Source organism: Trichosurus vulpecula, chromosome 7 (genome assembly GCF_011100635.1).
Source record: "Trichosurus vulpecula isolate mTriVul1 chromosome 7, mTriVul1.pri, whole genome shotgun sequence".
Taxonomy (NCBI): domain Eukaryota; kingdom Metazoa; phylum Chordata; class Mammalia; order Diprotodontia; family Phalangeridae; genus Trichosurus; species Trichosurus vulpecula.
The window spans coordinates 37,685,177-37,700,842 of NC_050579.1; the positions used below are offsets into that span (position 1 = coordinate 37,685,177).

The 15,666-nt window shown below is 43.2% G+C and overlaps 2 protein-coding genes across 2 annotated transcripts in view; one reads left to right on the top strand and one right to left on the bottom strand.

Moving 5' to 3' along the window:
- NF1 (neurofibromin 1) overlaps window positions 1-15,666 on the top strand; it is a 239,706-nt gene that overhangs the window by 167,645 nt on the left and 56,395 nt on the right. The gene's annotated exons all lie outside the window — the stretch shown is intronic.
- Window positions 4,946-14,739, bottom strand: EVI2B (ecotropic viral integration site 2B). Its single transcript, XM_036766468.1, has 3 exons — window positions 14,397-14,739; window positions 6,406-6,962; window positions 4,946-6,306 (listed from the first exon to the last, which is right to left on the bottom strand). Exons 2-3 carry the CDS (start codon window positions 6,921-6,923, stop codon window positions 5,376-5,378), a joined length of 1,449 nt encoding a protein of 482 aa, XP_036622363.1. The 5' UTR covers window positions 6,924-6,962; window positions 14,397-14,739; the 3' UTR covers window positions 4,946-5,375.

Here is a 15,666-nt window from a genome sequence, read left to right on the forward strand (position 1 = left end):
TATGGCCGCTCCTTCTGCTGTCTATTAAATGAGTTCATTGATAGAATTTGGTAATGTCAAGGTTAGCCAGCAAAAATTATAAGTACAGATTTGCAAAGCTGCCACCATGTCAGTGCCTTCAAACAGCCATTAGTTATGAGGAGTTCAGATAGGTGGGCAGTGCTCCTGTAGGCCGAGACAGTGAGGAGACCATCATTGTTCTGAAGTTTTTACATTAACCAGTGTTTTGAACTTTAGAACCCAAAAAAGATCAGTTGTATTAGTCATGCAGCCCAAAAGAAGAAACAATACAGGGTATTATTTTCAAAAGCAAGTTTTCCTGGTTCAACTACTATAAAGGGCTGACATTCCTCAAGGTGTGTTTTAAAATCAGTAACATTAGAAATTTTTTATTGACTGGCACCCTCGAAAGAGAATTGGAATGAAATACCCAGTCTTTTGACTCTTAGTTAGGGTTCTTTAAATGGTCATTGATCCTGGGAGCCACCTAATTTTTACTTTGATCTTAGCAGAAAGTGTCCCCAAAGGCTTAGGGCAGTTTAAAACTGCACTAAGACTTTTGGGACATCCAGTATTTAACACATTTACTTCTAACCATGGTTCCAAGGCATCTTAGATTCCTTTAAGGTGATATAGAGTTCTCAGAAGTGGGGAAATAAAAGTTCTTATTGAAAAGAGTTGGTTAAGATGGTGTGCCCCCTTCTTTGTAGCTCCAATGCTTAATACAGTGCCCACCACACAGTAGGCATTTAATAAATTTTTTTTAACTATTGACTAGCTAATGTAAAGTGCTTTGCCTAATTTAAAGTTCTTTATAAATGCTAGCTATGATGGTGGGTGGTTGATATTTCTTTTTTTGAAAACTATTCATACTCTTTGACTATCTCCTGGCCAGTGACATGCATACATACATACATATTTATGTATTTATATATACACATACATATATTTGTGTCAGCTACCTTTATGTCTTGGACATTTGACTTCTGGTTTCCATGAGAGAAAGCTGTGGGGAAGAAGAACAGGGAAGGGGAGAAGGACTCCTTCTGAATAAGGAGAAGGAAATTCTGGAAAGATTTGGCCTGGTGAAGTCAGTTGGAGATTGTTTGGGGAGAATTAGCTGGAGAAAAGTCTTCAGAACTAGATAATGGCTTAGATCCTACTTCTGAGTTAAAACAGGATGATAAAAGATAAGTAAAAGAATTAAAGAGGGTTCTGGAGGATCAGAGAGAATGAAGGAGAACCTGAAGAAGACTCAAGAAGGAAAAGGAGAGGGTTGTGTCTGGGAATGGGGCTCAGGCCTCTGGACCTTTGCATAGATATGGGGATGGCAGATGCCTAGCAGGAGACGAAAGCACAGGCAGGTAAGATGGCATTTGCCAGCTGCCTCACAAGTCTTGTCAAAGAGAAACCTTCTCAGGTATTGAAAGAATTGGCGAGGGTATTTGCTAACCTTTTCCTGAAGTAGAGAGAGGAGAGTGCATCCCCCCCAAGCCCCCAAGTCCCTGTTGTTTGTAGTCTATGGATGTGGAAGGTTGCTTTTAATGTCAGACTTTTTGGAGATATTGATTAGTTTTGCCGTTTTCCACCTTTTATTTTTAAGTTCTTTGTAATAAAGGATGGTTCTCTGGGTAGGAAGAAATATATTGAGGCCTCTAAGGTCCCTTCTAGTTCTAAATCTGTGGTTCTTTGATTTTTTTCTAGTGGGGAAACTGAGGTTGAGACCGCTTCAGTTGGTAAGGCAGAATGCCATATGTGAGCCTTTCTTTTCTTGTGTTGGATTTCCCCAGCCATTAGAGGAAATGAAAGTTTCCAGATCTTTCCAGTGAACATGCCTGCTCTGTCCCAAAGCTAGCCCCTCTTCCTCACATTGCTGCTTTGTATAGTTCAGTTAATGAACAAGCATTTATTAAATGCGACTCTATGCCAGGCACCATGTTAATGAATGGGGATACAGAGAGAGATAAAATGGAAATGGTCCCTTTGACAATTAGGTGCATCTAAGTAAATACAAGGTCAATCCTGGCAGCTGGGGGGAGGGGGAGGACCAAGACAGGACTCCTGGGGGAAGTGACCTCCAGGATGAAAGGGGAAGGAGGTTGGGGCTGCTGAGAGGTGGAAGTGAGGCCGAGGGGGAGGGGCAGAGAGGATAGACTGGCAGCCTGTAAAGAGCAAGGGGAGTTAAAGTTGGAAATGTCGGCTCAGGCCAGCTTGAGAAGGCCTTTGAGGGCCAGGCCATGGGGTTTGTGTTTGATCCTACAGGAAATAGGAGCCAGTGCAGCTTCTTAGGCAGGGGAATGACTCGGTCAGACCTGTGTTTTAGAAATGCCCCTGACAGCCATCGGGAGGATGGATTGGAGAAGAGACCAAGGGCTAGGGTGCCAGGAAATGATGAGGGCCTGGCCTAGTGTGGGCACTGTGTAAGTGGATAGCAGGGACAGCTTGGGGAAGGTAAGGGAGGCAGAGAGTGGGTAAGATTTCCCAGGAGTCATCTACCCCGTCTTAGATGAAGACGGTCATGACTGTCCCGATCAGCCTCACCCAGAATGCTGCAGGTCCATCTGGGACACACCAAGGGCTAGGTATTCCTGTGGCTCTGTACTGGAGAGGCGGTGTGGCCTCGTGGCAATCTACAGGGTTCACTTTAACACACCTGCTACAGTCCCAGCTGGTGGGTGGACGAGCCCCTGACCTTCCAGCAGCTTCCCCTGGACCAAAGGATTCCAATCCTCCATGCTAGGGCCCGAATCTCATGTAGAGCCCTGGGAACAGTCTGCTGCTGGCATTCATGTTGATTCATCTTCTAGTCACATGGTACTTGAATCATCTCCTTTTTGCCATGTTGCTAAAATAAACTTTATACTGTGGATCTTGCATCTCTAATTTTGTTTCCTCTGTGTTTTGCTTTCATTCTGCCTGCCTTTTCTTATATCCTGCCTTACTTTTATCTTCCTGTGTTTATTTCTGCTGATTTGAACAAATACTTCTACTTTGGCTAATATACTCTTCTGTTGTGCTAAGGCAAAAAAAAAAAAATCATCTGCAGCAAGGCTTTGGCTATGAATTCTTGTAAAATTTCCTCCTACAAATCCAGTTCCATTAGGGAGAAAGGTGGACAAAATCTCCAACTTCAAAAAGTCAGCACCTGCTCCTGCCTTTACCAACTCAGAACATCTATCACAGTTATTGTGTGCCTCCATCTGTGCTAAATTATTAGGAAAAGGGCAGAAACAAAAGAGAAATCATGAATGCAAAAACCCAACCAGCTTAGGTATAAAATAAGGATATCTGAAGCATTAAGGTAGACCCAGAGACAAATGGCTAAGAGCTTTGTACCCTCTTGGATTCCTCAGGGAATCTCTTTATCATCAATGGCTTGTCAATTAATGCCAAAGTCAATTGGCTTGAGTCATGGAGATCTCAAATATGAGAGAGTTTTAATATAGGTGAGAGAACCTATGTGCAGTGCCATTGATTACCATGATTATTCAGGTCGAGGGCCCAGTATGAGGATTCGAAGTGTGAGCAAGATGTGGGATAGATGTAAAACCCGAAAGAGACGTTCTTAGTAATGGTACTTGGCCAGATTGAAAGTCAGCAATGGTTTGTATAATGTCAACTGATTAGGAGACTCAGCGTGCAAACAGATGTTGGGGAAATCTTGAAGAAGAAATCTGAGAAGAGCGTGACCACCAAGAACAGCGGGTGTTTTTGTCATGTTGTTATGGGGGCCATTTTGTGGAAATAAACTTTAGGTGATCTTTCTAGTCATATGAAAATACATTTCCCTAAAAAAAAAAAATGCCTTAACCCAGGCATTGACCCAAAGTGCTTTCCACCTTCAGGACTTACAACTGGTTGACTTTGCATCAATTCATTAATAAGCTGACTGCTCTTCTAATTCAGGAGTTGAAACAAAATACGTGATCACAGCTACTGCAGACAACACAGCCCAGTTTAGGATAGTCTGTTGTTCACCAGCCAAGGGTATGTAAGAGGGAATAGGACCTGAGTGTGTTCATGATTCTTTCCAAGCTGCCACCATTCTATACATGAAACAAAACCTTAGGACTCAATTTTTCATGTGGTTGGAGTTGGTATGGTCTAACAGGAAGTACCCAGCCAGTACGGAGTGGAGGCAATATTTACACTAATTGTTTCCATTTCTGTAATGCTTTTAGGGTTACCAAATGCTTTCTTCACACCCACTTTCTGAGGTCAGGAGAACAAGTGCTGTCTCCATTTTACAGGTAAAGATTTGGAGAGCTCCACAGTGGCTTATGGGAGCCCCCTCGGCTAGCTAGTAAGTAGTCCAGTGAGACATGACAAAAATCATCCCCTGGAAACTTTAGGGTGAAGAAACCACCCAGGAATACTCACAGGACCTACAGATCCCTTACTCCAAGGCTTGTCATATGTTGAGACAGTTGCCATCCATGGGAAATGACCTAGTTTATAACTACAGCCTCAGATTTTTGAGAGGTATTAATGGTTTGTTCAGATGATCCAGGTACGTAGAAAAGTTTGAGAACTGGTATCTTTGAATTCTTTGGTTTCGTCACAAGAACCCAGCTGTTTTTGCAATGAGGTGAGACAATGAGAGCATTTTGTGGAACTTTACTGTATTTTTAGCATTGTTTTTGACTCAGTATATGTTGTGTTTTATTAGAAAGTTGATTTTCTGTTAAGTGTGTGACTTATGAGCATTTTCTAAATTCTATGTTTTTTCAATTTGAGGGATGCTGGGTTTTTCCCCCCTGTAGGGACACATCTATGAAATTCTGGTGCTAAGTATTAAGAAGATAAGATTGATTTATGCAAATTAAATTTCCATTCATCCTTTCAGGAATTAATCTTCCATAACAAGAGGTACCCTTTGTATTTGAGAAATACTAGGTATTTCTGAAATAGCTAAGTCACTGAAGACAGACACTACATTTAAAATGTTTTAATTAAATTGAAGAAATGAATATAAACATCTTAGAAAATGATGCCATGTTGTAGATTATAACTTCTAAGAAATTTAGTACAACACCTTGTTATTACAGGCCCTCTTTTATTACTGTAGAGATGACAATTATCCCATAAAACTCCTCAACAGAGAGCTAGCTGTTAACTTTAAGCATTAAGCAGATATTTTCTGTGCTATCAGATTTAGCAGTTAGATACTGTGCCAAGCTCAGCAAATCCTCAAGTACCAGAAAAGAATTTCTACTCCAGGGGAAGCACTTTCTAATATTTACATGAATTTAAGAGTTTTAAGCAGATCGAGTGGAAGTCTTAAGTTGGATGGCAGTTCATTTTTCCCATCATTGAAAAGGAAAAAATAAAGCTAATCTTTTCAAAAAGTCTTCACATCAGCAAGCTGTGATCATTTACAATAATTCCGCAGGTGGTGGTGGCAGTGATTCATCCAAGGCTTGTTGACTAGAGTCTGGAGGAATAGGAAACTGGGTCTCTAATGTGAGTGGAGTCGCATTGTGAGCTTCTGAGTTGTGTTCCTCCTGGTCTTTGAGGAGAGCTTCTGGAGGAGGGGGCAGCTCGGAAGAGTCAGAGAGAGGAGGAATTGTCTGCCCATCCTCAGAGTTGAGACAGTCTAGAGGAGGTGGCAGATGAGAGAAATCATTTTCAAGTAAGTTAGATGAGTCAGGCTTCTGATTTTCTGGCCCATCTAAATCAAGAAGAGGAGGAGCTGGAGTCAGTTCCGTCTCCTCTGACGAAGAAATAGCAGTGCCAACTGTCGATCTGTCAGCACTCTCCTCTGATGTCTCATTTGGTTGGGTTTTCATTTTCTCCAAGTCCGACTTAGGACATTCATCAAGATTTTCACTTGAGTCAAACAATTTAACATCCAAATCATCTGTTAAGAGCATGCTTTTGTTTGGTTTCCAGATCTCAAGTGAAACAATTGACGAACGTTTTATAGATTTTCCATTTTCTCTGCTGTAGTCCATGCACATATCAGGAGTTTCTCCATCGGCAAAGGGAGACCGGCCAGCCCAGTTTTGGTCATTGGGGATTGGTTTTCTAAAGCATTTCCAGAGTACAATCATAAATATAGCGACTATCATAAAAGTTAGAATTGCGCCAATTAACACAGCAGCTATTGAATTGGCGGTGAAACTTTGAGGTTTTGTTGTGGGGGGATCGTCATTCCCTTGGTGGAATCCTGGAGTAACAGCTGTTGATGCTGATCGCCTAGTGGAGTTGGGGCCGGGTGATGCTGATGGCTTCTTGGAGGAGCTGCGGACTGGTGTTACAGGTCTTTGCCTTGTGGAGCTGGGAACAGGTGATACTGGTGACTGCCTAGTGGAGTTGGGGATAGATGATCCTGGTGATGGCCTAGAGAAGCTGGGGACAGGTGATCCTGGTGATTGCCGGGTGGAATTGAAGACAACTGGTTGCCTGGAGGACCTGGGGACAGGTGGCACTGGTGACTGCCTGGTGGAGTTGGGGATAGATGATCCTGGTGATGGCCTAGAGAAGCTGGGGACAGGTGATCCTGGTGATTGCCGGGTGGAATTGAAGACAACTGGTTGCCTGGAGGACCTGGGGACAGGTGGCACTGGTGTTTGACCAGAAGACTTGGGTTTGAATGATAATGGTGGTTGTTCAGAGGAAGTGGGAACAGTTGATGCTGGTAGTTGCCCAGAGGATCCAGGAACAGGTGAAGTTGGTGGTTTCCCAGAGGACCTGGAGATGGGTGATGGTGGTTGTTGTCCTGAAGGAGTGTTGATCAGTGGTGATGCTTGACTGAAAGGGTTCTCTGTTCCGTTTCCAAAATTAGCTGCTGTATCTGACACTGATGAGTTAAAAGGAGTAACTGTCTGAGGGGAGAGTGTTGAATATGCTTGTGTCTCTGTTAGAATTGTGTTTGTCAAGTAGCCACAGAAGAGCATTAGGATGAAATGCTTGGGATCCATTTCAAAAGCCTAAACCATAACAAGACGATTCTTTTTCCACTGTAAAAGAAAACGAAGGGTCAGTTAGCTATCATTTGGGGAGGGGGTGGTTATAACCAGCTTTTGTTTACTTTGTCTCTATAATTAGAGATCACACAGTGAAACATCACTGAAGGACTGTATGCCATTTATTGAGGACCGGTGTGTGGACAGATTCATTGTCAGGTTCACCAAGTTGACTATGTGGTGCTGTACTTTTCAGCCACATGAAAGTGATTTATGGAGACAGAGAAGGGTTGGGATTCAAACCAGTGAAAGGGACACGCAAGACAGATCCTTAAAGTATTTGCAATATGCTGAAAGCTGATGCAGAGAACTTTCCTTATTTAGGGTCCTCTTATTCCTACTTTGTTGGCATAAATTTCCCAGACTCTAAAGTAAAACAAGTAAACTCTCCACCCCTCATTTAATCCAGCCACCCTGTTACCTTCCCTTATTTCACTGCCAAATATCTCAATGTGCAATGGCTGTCCCCACTGGCTATTCACTTAAAGCACTTGCAATATGGGGGTCACCTGTTCCACCTCATACTCTGTGCTTCTACTCTCTGTACTCTGAAGTATCTAGTGACCATCCAGCTCATCACTGGAGTACAATGGCCTCTACTTCCCCAATCTGCAGCACTGATGTTGGTAACCCATCTCTGATGGCCTCGACTTGGCTTTTATTTGATACCGATTTATCCAGAAGACTTACTTGGCAGTCACTTTAGGCTTTCTGCTTAAATTAAAACAGATGTGCTCATTGTAATTTATCAAGGACATTTTTCACCCTTAATTCTTAAGAAGCCAAGCATAGATAATTCAGATTTTAAAGGCTGACTGTATTAATATTGCGATGCTTTGTTTTAGAAATGTCTTAGAATAACACTAAGAATCTATTTCAGCCAAGGCCACCAAAGAGGAGGAAATGCTTTCATGACCGACTAACTATCCTTCCCAAGATTCCATGATCGGCCTTATGCCCCATCGCAGCAGCCTGAAAACCTTTTTTAGTTTTCAGGAATGCTTCGCCATCTTGGGCTTTCACCTTCTCTGGCTGTGCCCTGCCCATGGGTCTTCTCTTCCTGTAATCTCTCTCCCTTTAGAGATACCACCTCTATGCAGATAACACCCAAGTCTCTGCCTTCACAGTAACCAGCACTAAGTGCAGTGCCTAATACGTAGTAGGTGTTTAATAAACATTTATTGGCTGATTGACGTTCGACCTGCCTTCTAGAGCTTCTATCCCATATTTCCAGCTTCCAGTTCAACATTGTTGCTTTGATAACCTGCTGTTACCTCACATTTAAAATATTCAAACTTCTCTTTCTCCCCAAAACTGACTTCCTCTCCTGACTTCCCCATTTCTGTTGATGGTACTGGCATCTTTCCACGTAGCCTAGTGTAGAGTAAGTCAGGAAAACAACCGCATTTATACCATTTATGGCATTTATTAACTGTATAATCATGGGCAAGTTATTTAACCTCCTGCCTCAGTTTCTTCATTTGTAAAATGAGGTTGATAATAGCTGTAGTACCTGCCTCACAGGGTGGTGATTAGGTCCTAATGAGATTCTATGTAAAAGCACTTGGCAAACCTTAAAATGCTTTTTAGAAAGTATTGTTATTACTGTTAAAGTCTATCTCCTTCCCCCCGTGTGACTTTGGGCAAATGTCACTGCACCTACTCCATTAAATGAGTGGTTGGACTCAAAGGAGGATGCACAGCATGATGGGCGGTAGCACTCCCAGCTCTTCCCCTAGTTCTCATCCCAGGGTCCTTCCTCCTTCCGGGTCTCTGACGGGCTTTGTCTAGACCTACGGCATGTTTCCCACACCTGCTGTGCCAGACTCAGAGGGAGAAAGACATCAGGCCTTTCTGATTGAACACCCTCATTTCACTGACGGAGGATCAGGCCTTAGGAAAAGCCTGACTGCTTTGGGCATCAGACAGGGAGTCAGGAGCGATTGGTGAGCACCATTAAGCACTTACTTTGTGCCAAGTCGACTGCTAAGCATTGGGGAACAGAAAGAAAGGCCCCTGGCCTCATGGAGCTCGCATTCTACTGGGGAGATTAGATCTAAATAGTGAGGGCCACATAAGATCAATAGGGACGAACAGATGGAGGGTATTCTAGGAGGGGGAAGGGCTGGTAGAGCTGTAATCTGAAACCATGTCTGATGGTGACTCCAGCCCTACTATGCCACCGTACCACTGAAGCCTAGGGGCTTCCGCCATCTTGACCTCCTTTTCCCACTTGGATCATCCACTGCCTTCACTACTCTTGCTTCTCCATCCAAACTGCTTTTCCCTCACTCAGGGCTTTCTAATTTCTTCTCTATCTGCCCAAATCCATCAAGACCCAGCTTGACTCCTCCTGCTCACGTGGAGCCAGCAGAAACCTCACCCCTTCATTTTGCAAATGGGGAGCTTGAGTCCCAAAGAAGTTCAGTGACTTCCCCAAAGTAACACGGGTGGGCAGCTTCAGAGGCTAGGGACTGGACCCAGCTCTAAGTCTGGAGCCAGGGCCTGTGTTGCCTTCCCTAGGGAAACATTTGCTGCTAGGGGTTACCTCCCCCTCCCCACCATAGCCTAGATCTGCTCCTTACTCTGCCCCTTTCCCATAGTCTCTCTGGAAAAGATGGGGAAGGACTCATTGTTAATATGTTTCCTTTGGGAACTAGTCTTGAACTGACTAGGACATTGCAGGAAAGGGGTAACTCCCCCTCCCCCAACTAGATTGTGAACTTCTCTTAGTCCTCCCGTCCCCTCCTCCACTACATTCCCCAAATTAGGATGTAACATCCCACCTGGTGGGTGCACAATAAGCTTCTCCTCCATCTGGGCCGCTATTCTCAGCCCTCTCACTGCTTATCGATAATGATAATGGCAGACATTTGTATAGCAGTTGAAGGCTAGCAAAATGCTTTATAAATATCACCTCATTAGATTCCCCTGACAAGCCTAGGAGGTTGTTATGGTACATTAATAAGAGGTAAACTACAGATGAGGCAAATAGAGGTTAAGTGCCTTGCCTAGGGTTATACAGGAAGTAAGGATCTGAAGCTGGATTTGAACTCAGGTCTTCCTGACTCCGTGTCCAGCACTCACTGAGTGCCCAACATGTGCCAGGCACTGTGGTAGGTAATGGGGATACAAAGACAGAAATAGAATTGTCCCTACCCTCAGGTACTTTGCATCATACATATATATATATATAATGCCTCTAAAAATCCAAGTGAATGAAGAACCCTTCATTCATGCTGGCAGGGATCTTGGACATCATTTAGTCCAACCCTTTAATTTCATAGTTGAGGAAACCAAGGCCTTGAGGGGTGAAGGGTCATGGGGTGGCCACACTGGATCTGAGCCTTGGTCCTTGGCTCCCAATCCCACTTCCTCCCAGGCCCTGCTCTTGTCTGATGAATGTCTTTGATCAGCTTGGGCAGAAATTGTAGAGGAGGCATCCCTTATAGCCACTGACTTGAACAAAATGTTGGGTTTTCTCTGCTATCCCTGTTAGCACGAATGATAAAACGTTGGCTTCCTTGGTGGAAAATTCCTGGGTCAACAGAAAATACACATGTGAAATTTTCAAAGTCTATTCAGCCACAAGCATTGGCCGTTTTGTGGCTTTACCTAAAAATGAAGTTAAGCACGGCATTCCTGGTTCCAGTTAACTGAACATCCATGAGAATAGAAGCACTTGAGGCAGAGTTCTGATGAACGACTTCGAAGGACCCTATTCCAGCATCTAAGATTCGGTTTTACCTTCACATCCTTTGTTGTCAACAGGAAAGTAGCAATAACCACAGCTTTGTGAAAGCCATTACTTCCCTTGCCATTTAAGGAGCATACCTGCTCATCCAAAGCCCTGGCCTACTTCCTTTCCCCACCTCTTCCACTCTCTGTTTTGTGGTGGACTTTCCAACCTACAAGTGGTATGCAGGATAAATCAGGCGATAAGGGGCCAGCCTTGAACCCCCAGATCAGTGTCATTCTCCCTGTGACAAGCTGCTTAAGTAGGAACATTTGGGGGGAACGTACACAGTGTTATGTGGTGTCTCCTAACAGCCTTCAGCTGTTTTCATGGAAGACAGAAGCACAGACATTGAGAAAAGTGGCAGAGAGCAGGGGTGGAAAGAGCGCTGGCCCCTTGGCTGCCCACAGAGCTCGCCTGGTCACCTGTTGGCTTTGTGAGTGTGGACAAAATACTTTTCTGGGCCTCATTAAGAAATGCCTGGGCTATAGGAGCTCCATGATGCCTCTCGGCACTAATTGAGCCAGAAAGGAAGAAGGAAGAGACAGTTCAGAGTCAAAAGAAATGAAGAAAGTAGTTCGGTTCAGCAGGTGTTCATTCAGGTGTCCACCAGGCCGTGGATAAGGAAAAGAGCATCAGCAACTGCTTATGAAGTACCTACTGTGCACCAGGTGCTGCACAAAGAGATCACAAGAAAGGGAGAAGAGAATTTTAAAAATAAATGAGCAAATGTGTGAAATGGGGAAAGATCCTGAGGAGAGATGAAGTTAAAAGAAAGTTGGGGGGAAAGTCAGCTTGGGTGCCATCTCCCCCAAGAAATCTTCCATGAAACCCCCAGCTCAGATGGAGCTCTTCTCCTTCATCCCTATCATGAGGTGTACCTTGTAATTATACTTATTTGTGGATATGCACTGCCCAGCTGCACCCCTGCCCCAAGAGTATGAGCTCTTTGGGCATAGAGAGCCACCATTTTCTACCGTCTCATGCCTTTTCTGTAATAGGCTCACGATGGAATTAAGCGCATGTATCTGTCAGGTCGGGGATTCCTATAGGGGCCCGTGGGAAACCTGGGCCAAGAAAAAGCACTTATGGGGGGGGGAGGTGACTGAGGTCAGGGACTCCCAAGGGAAGGCTCCAGGGAGTCAGTGTATTTTTCATAACAGATCTTTACTCCCACCCTGCTACAACGTGCCCCCTCCCCCCAACACACACACACACACACACACACACACACACACACACAAAGGAACAGCACACTGAAATGATCAATAACAAATGGTCAAGATACAGTAGCTGTGAAAGAAGATTAGGGATAAATGGAGGATAGTTACTCTGGCTCTCTTGAACATCATAGGGTAAATAGAGGCAGCTGTGGATAGAACACTGTGCCTGGAGTCAAGAGGACCTGAGTTCAAATCTAGATTCAGATACTTACTATCTATATGTCCTTGGGAAAGTCACCGAACCTCTGTTTGCCTCAGTTCCCTTATCTATGAAATGGGGATAATAATGAGGATCGAATGAGACAAAACAATTGTAACGTGCTTAGCCCAGTGGCTGGCACAGAGTAAAGTTAGCTGTTATTAAATGGGTTCGAAGTCCATTGTTAGATCAGTGATGCGCATTTACTGGGGTATTTGGCTTAGGCATTAGGAAGTGCTTCTTAGATAGGATTGGAACACATGGTAAAAACGTTTGGAATTTTCTTCTGGAGACTGGAGAGAAATAGAGATGGGGGAGGGGTAGGTTAGGTGTAGGCTTTGCTTTAGAGGTGGGAGAAGTTTGTTTTTGGTTTTCTGAGGTTCTTTCAGCTCCATGGTTCCATGAGAACGTCTCCTTGGAACATAGGGTGGCTGACCATGAACCACCATAGCTTCTCTGTTTTATCACCTTTGGCCGTTAGATTTAGGCTGGACCTTCTGTAAAGCTTAGATTTGATTTAAGGAAACAATGCAGCTTTGTTTAGCATTTGCTTCCCATTCCATCCAGGTAGAAGCAAACTAGAATAATTAAAAAATAGAATGAAAGAATCCTTCAGCACTGCCTAAATTTAGGAATGGCATTTTAAAGGAATTTGAGAGCAGGGAAACCACTGGGGGAATATCACTCTCATGCTTCTGAAATAACACCTTAAAGGAGGAGGTACAAAAGAATCTTGAATTTGGACATATTAGGGATTTCCAGCTTCATTTACAATCTTCTGTTTGGCTACAGATATGCTCATTTTATTTGGTGTTTAAGTTCAGAATTAAATTAATTTTTAAAAATTAAAATAGAATTTAAAAATTTTATGGAGAGGCAATATAGGAACATTTATAAGGAGATATTATAGGAGTATTACCTTTTCCTTCTGAAATAGATTTAATTAATTCCTGATAATTCCCACTATCTATTCAAACAGTAAATTTATAAAGCATTTTCAGATTAAAAAAAAACACGGGAATTTTGTAGTGTCCAGTTCCCTCAGAGCAGGCATCTTTATTGGCCTAAATTTTGGTAATGTTTACTTATTCCAAAATAGTAAGTCAACAGATGTTAACTGCAGTAGGGTTTGTTACAAAGATTGTTTTTAGTACTCTGTGAGGCCAGGTTTTTGTACCTTCTCTCTCTGCAGATTGGGGGAATTCAGACATTTGCTATTTAATTTGCTCATTGTAAGGCAGCAAACAGAAGCATGAGCTAAAATACACTCTGCCTAAATTTGTCTTTAGGAAGTGCGGTCAGCATCCTGGGCCTAGAGTAATAAGCATCAGGTAACTATTTTCTAACTGGTCCTCCACCTCTAAGTAGTCACCCGATTTAGAGAGCACTAGATTGCCCCATCCTTCCCCCTCAATTTATAGGTGAGGAAATTTGCCCAAGATTGTGCAGTGTCTCAGGTTCCTTCCAGCTCTAAAATGCCATGATTCTGGGAGGTTTTGTGGGGAGGCAGCCAGGGAACTGAAAAACCCCACTCCTGGTGACTCTTTGGGGTCCAATGGTGCCTTTGCCAACATTTGCCCTCTCTCTTCTTCGGTTACATTTGTACATAATTGCCACAATATAAGCTAACAAAATTCAGTTTTGGCAAGAAAAGGCAATGATGAATAATTCATTGATAATTTGGTACTTGCATTTGTTTCTTTTGAAGTCTTTTAAACACCTAAATGAAAAGATTATCAATGTTTTCCTTTCCTGGTTGTAGACTTTGGTAATTTTTAAATAACACTAGTCAGTGACAATTTTAGGATTCTGAAATATCTCAAACCAAAGAGTCAACTTTTCAGGAAATAAAATGTCAGATCCCCACGTGTGCATCTGATCGTATTGATCCTATCCTCAGGTGTCTAGTTTATACAGGTTTTCCTGCCCTTGGAAATTTTCATGATTTTAAAAATTTGTTAATAAATTGCAGGTGAATCCCTCTTGCCACCCAAGGAAAGCCTTCCTAAGAAAGGTCCTTAAAGTTAGGGATATTTTGGATTTCAGCTAAAAACACTCCTAATTTTGCAGCTGATTTTGTTTGCTTCCAGCATGATAAACACAATAACAAACACACGAAAAGCCTCATCAGCCCATCCGTGGTAGCTAATAAAAGCAGTTTTGCCAGCCTCCAGGCCAGCAAAGAATGCCAATTATTAATTTTAATAGGAAACCAGCATAAAACAAAGATAAGCCCAACCACAAATGCCCATGTGAAAATCGCTCCTTACCTCTGCCGCACCTCTCTTGTCAACAAGGGACGGACATAGAAAGCAGAAGTCCTTGCTGAGCCCAGTTTAAGATGGGGTCTGTGGAGAGGCCTGAGAAGGAGGAGGAAGTGAAGCAGCTATTGCTTCAGGCCGTGTGGAGAGCCACAAAAAGAATGACTAAAGCTGTGTTTGCACCGGATATGCATGGAACTCAGCACCCACTCTCACTCGCTCCCCTGAGACCTTGTGAGCCCTGGGGATCCACCGATAGACAGACGTTTATACCTCTGTGAATCGACATGCCGGCTTCATGGGCTATTTAGGGCCAGCCCTGAGGAAGAAGGAGGCATGTGGGCTTTGTCTCTGGGACTGTGCCCACGGTTCCTTTGGTCAGGAGCCTGGTGCCATGTTCTTGTCTTTGGACTTCTCTGAGATCATCAGATGAAAGTGGTGTCTTATTAACGTTGTGACTGATGTTCATTAAGAAAAAATTACCAGTTAAGCTGGCAGTCAGAAGACTAGTAATATCTGGTGATACTAGAAAACAGAAGAGGTTAAAATACCTGTCAAGTGTGACAATTCCCAAGGACTAGAGGAGGCTATGTCAGCAAGGTGGCCAGTTGGGCCCCGTGACTCCTGGTGGGTTTTTAATCAACATTCATCACAAATGACCCACTGTAACTGCCATTGCTGGTGAAAGCATTCCATTTTAATGAAGAATATTTGATCTACGTGAGGAATATAAAAATGGTACCTTTTAGTTGAGCTTCTGATAAGAAATGGTCCTGATTCCTTTATTTCAGCCAGTCTTAATGCTTAGGTGCCATTACTTAAGAAGTGGTGGCCTGATGCCACCTGAGGACCTGTGTAAGCGTGGCAAGTCTCATCACCTCTCTGGGCCTCAATCTAGGCCTGTAAAATAAAGTTGTTGTACTAGATGACCAGTGTGATCCCTTCCAGCTCTTAAGGTATGGTCTAGAACTTGTAGGGCAGGAGTCCTTATGGCAAAGCTTGGTCAGTTTGTCTTTTAAAAAATATTTTAATGATTTTTCAGTGAGAAACTTGATTCTGAAAAGGAGTCCATAGGTGTCATTAGATTAACCAAGGTATCCAGGACACAACAAAAATTAGGAATCCCAGCTCTAGGATGTTTGAGATGAGTGAAAAAATATTACTTTAGATTTTGATAACTGAGATACCAAATTTTTCCTGATTTACTACTTTACAGTTTAGTTTGTCTGGAGTTAAAAATCCATTTAGCAGAAGTAAAATGGTCATTTACAAATTCAGT

Coding starts and splice junctions, on each gene's coding strand:
- EVI2B (XM_036766468.1), bottom strand. CDS start 6,923: ATGGATCCCAAGCATTTCATCCTAATGCTCTTCTGTGGCTACTTGACA. Junction 6,307..6,405: donor CCTGTCCCCAGGTCCTCCAG/GCAACCAGTTGT, acceptor CAACTCCACTAG/GCAGTCACCAGTATCACCTG.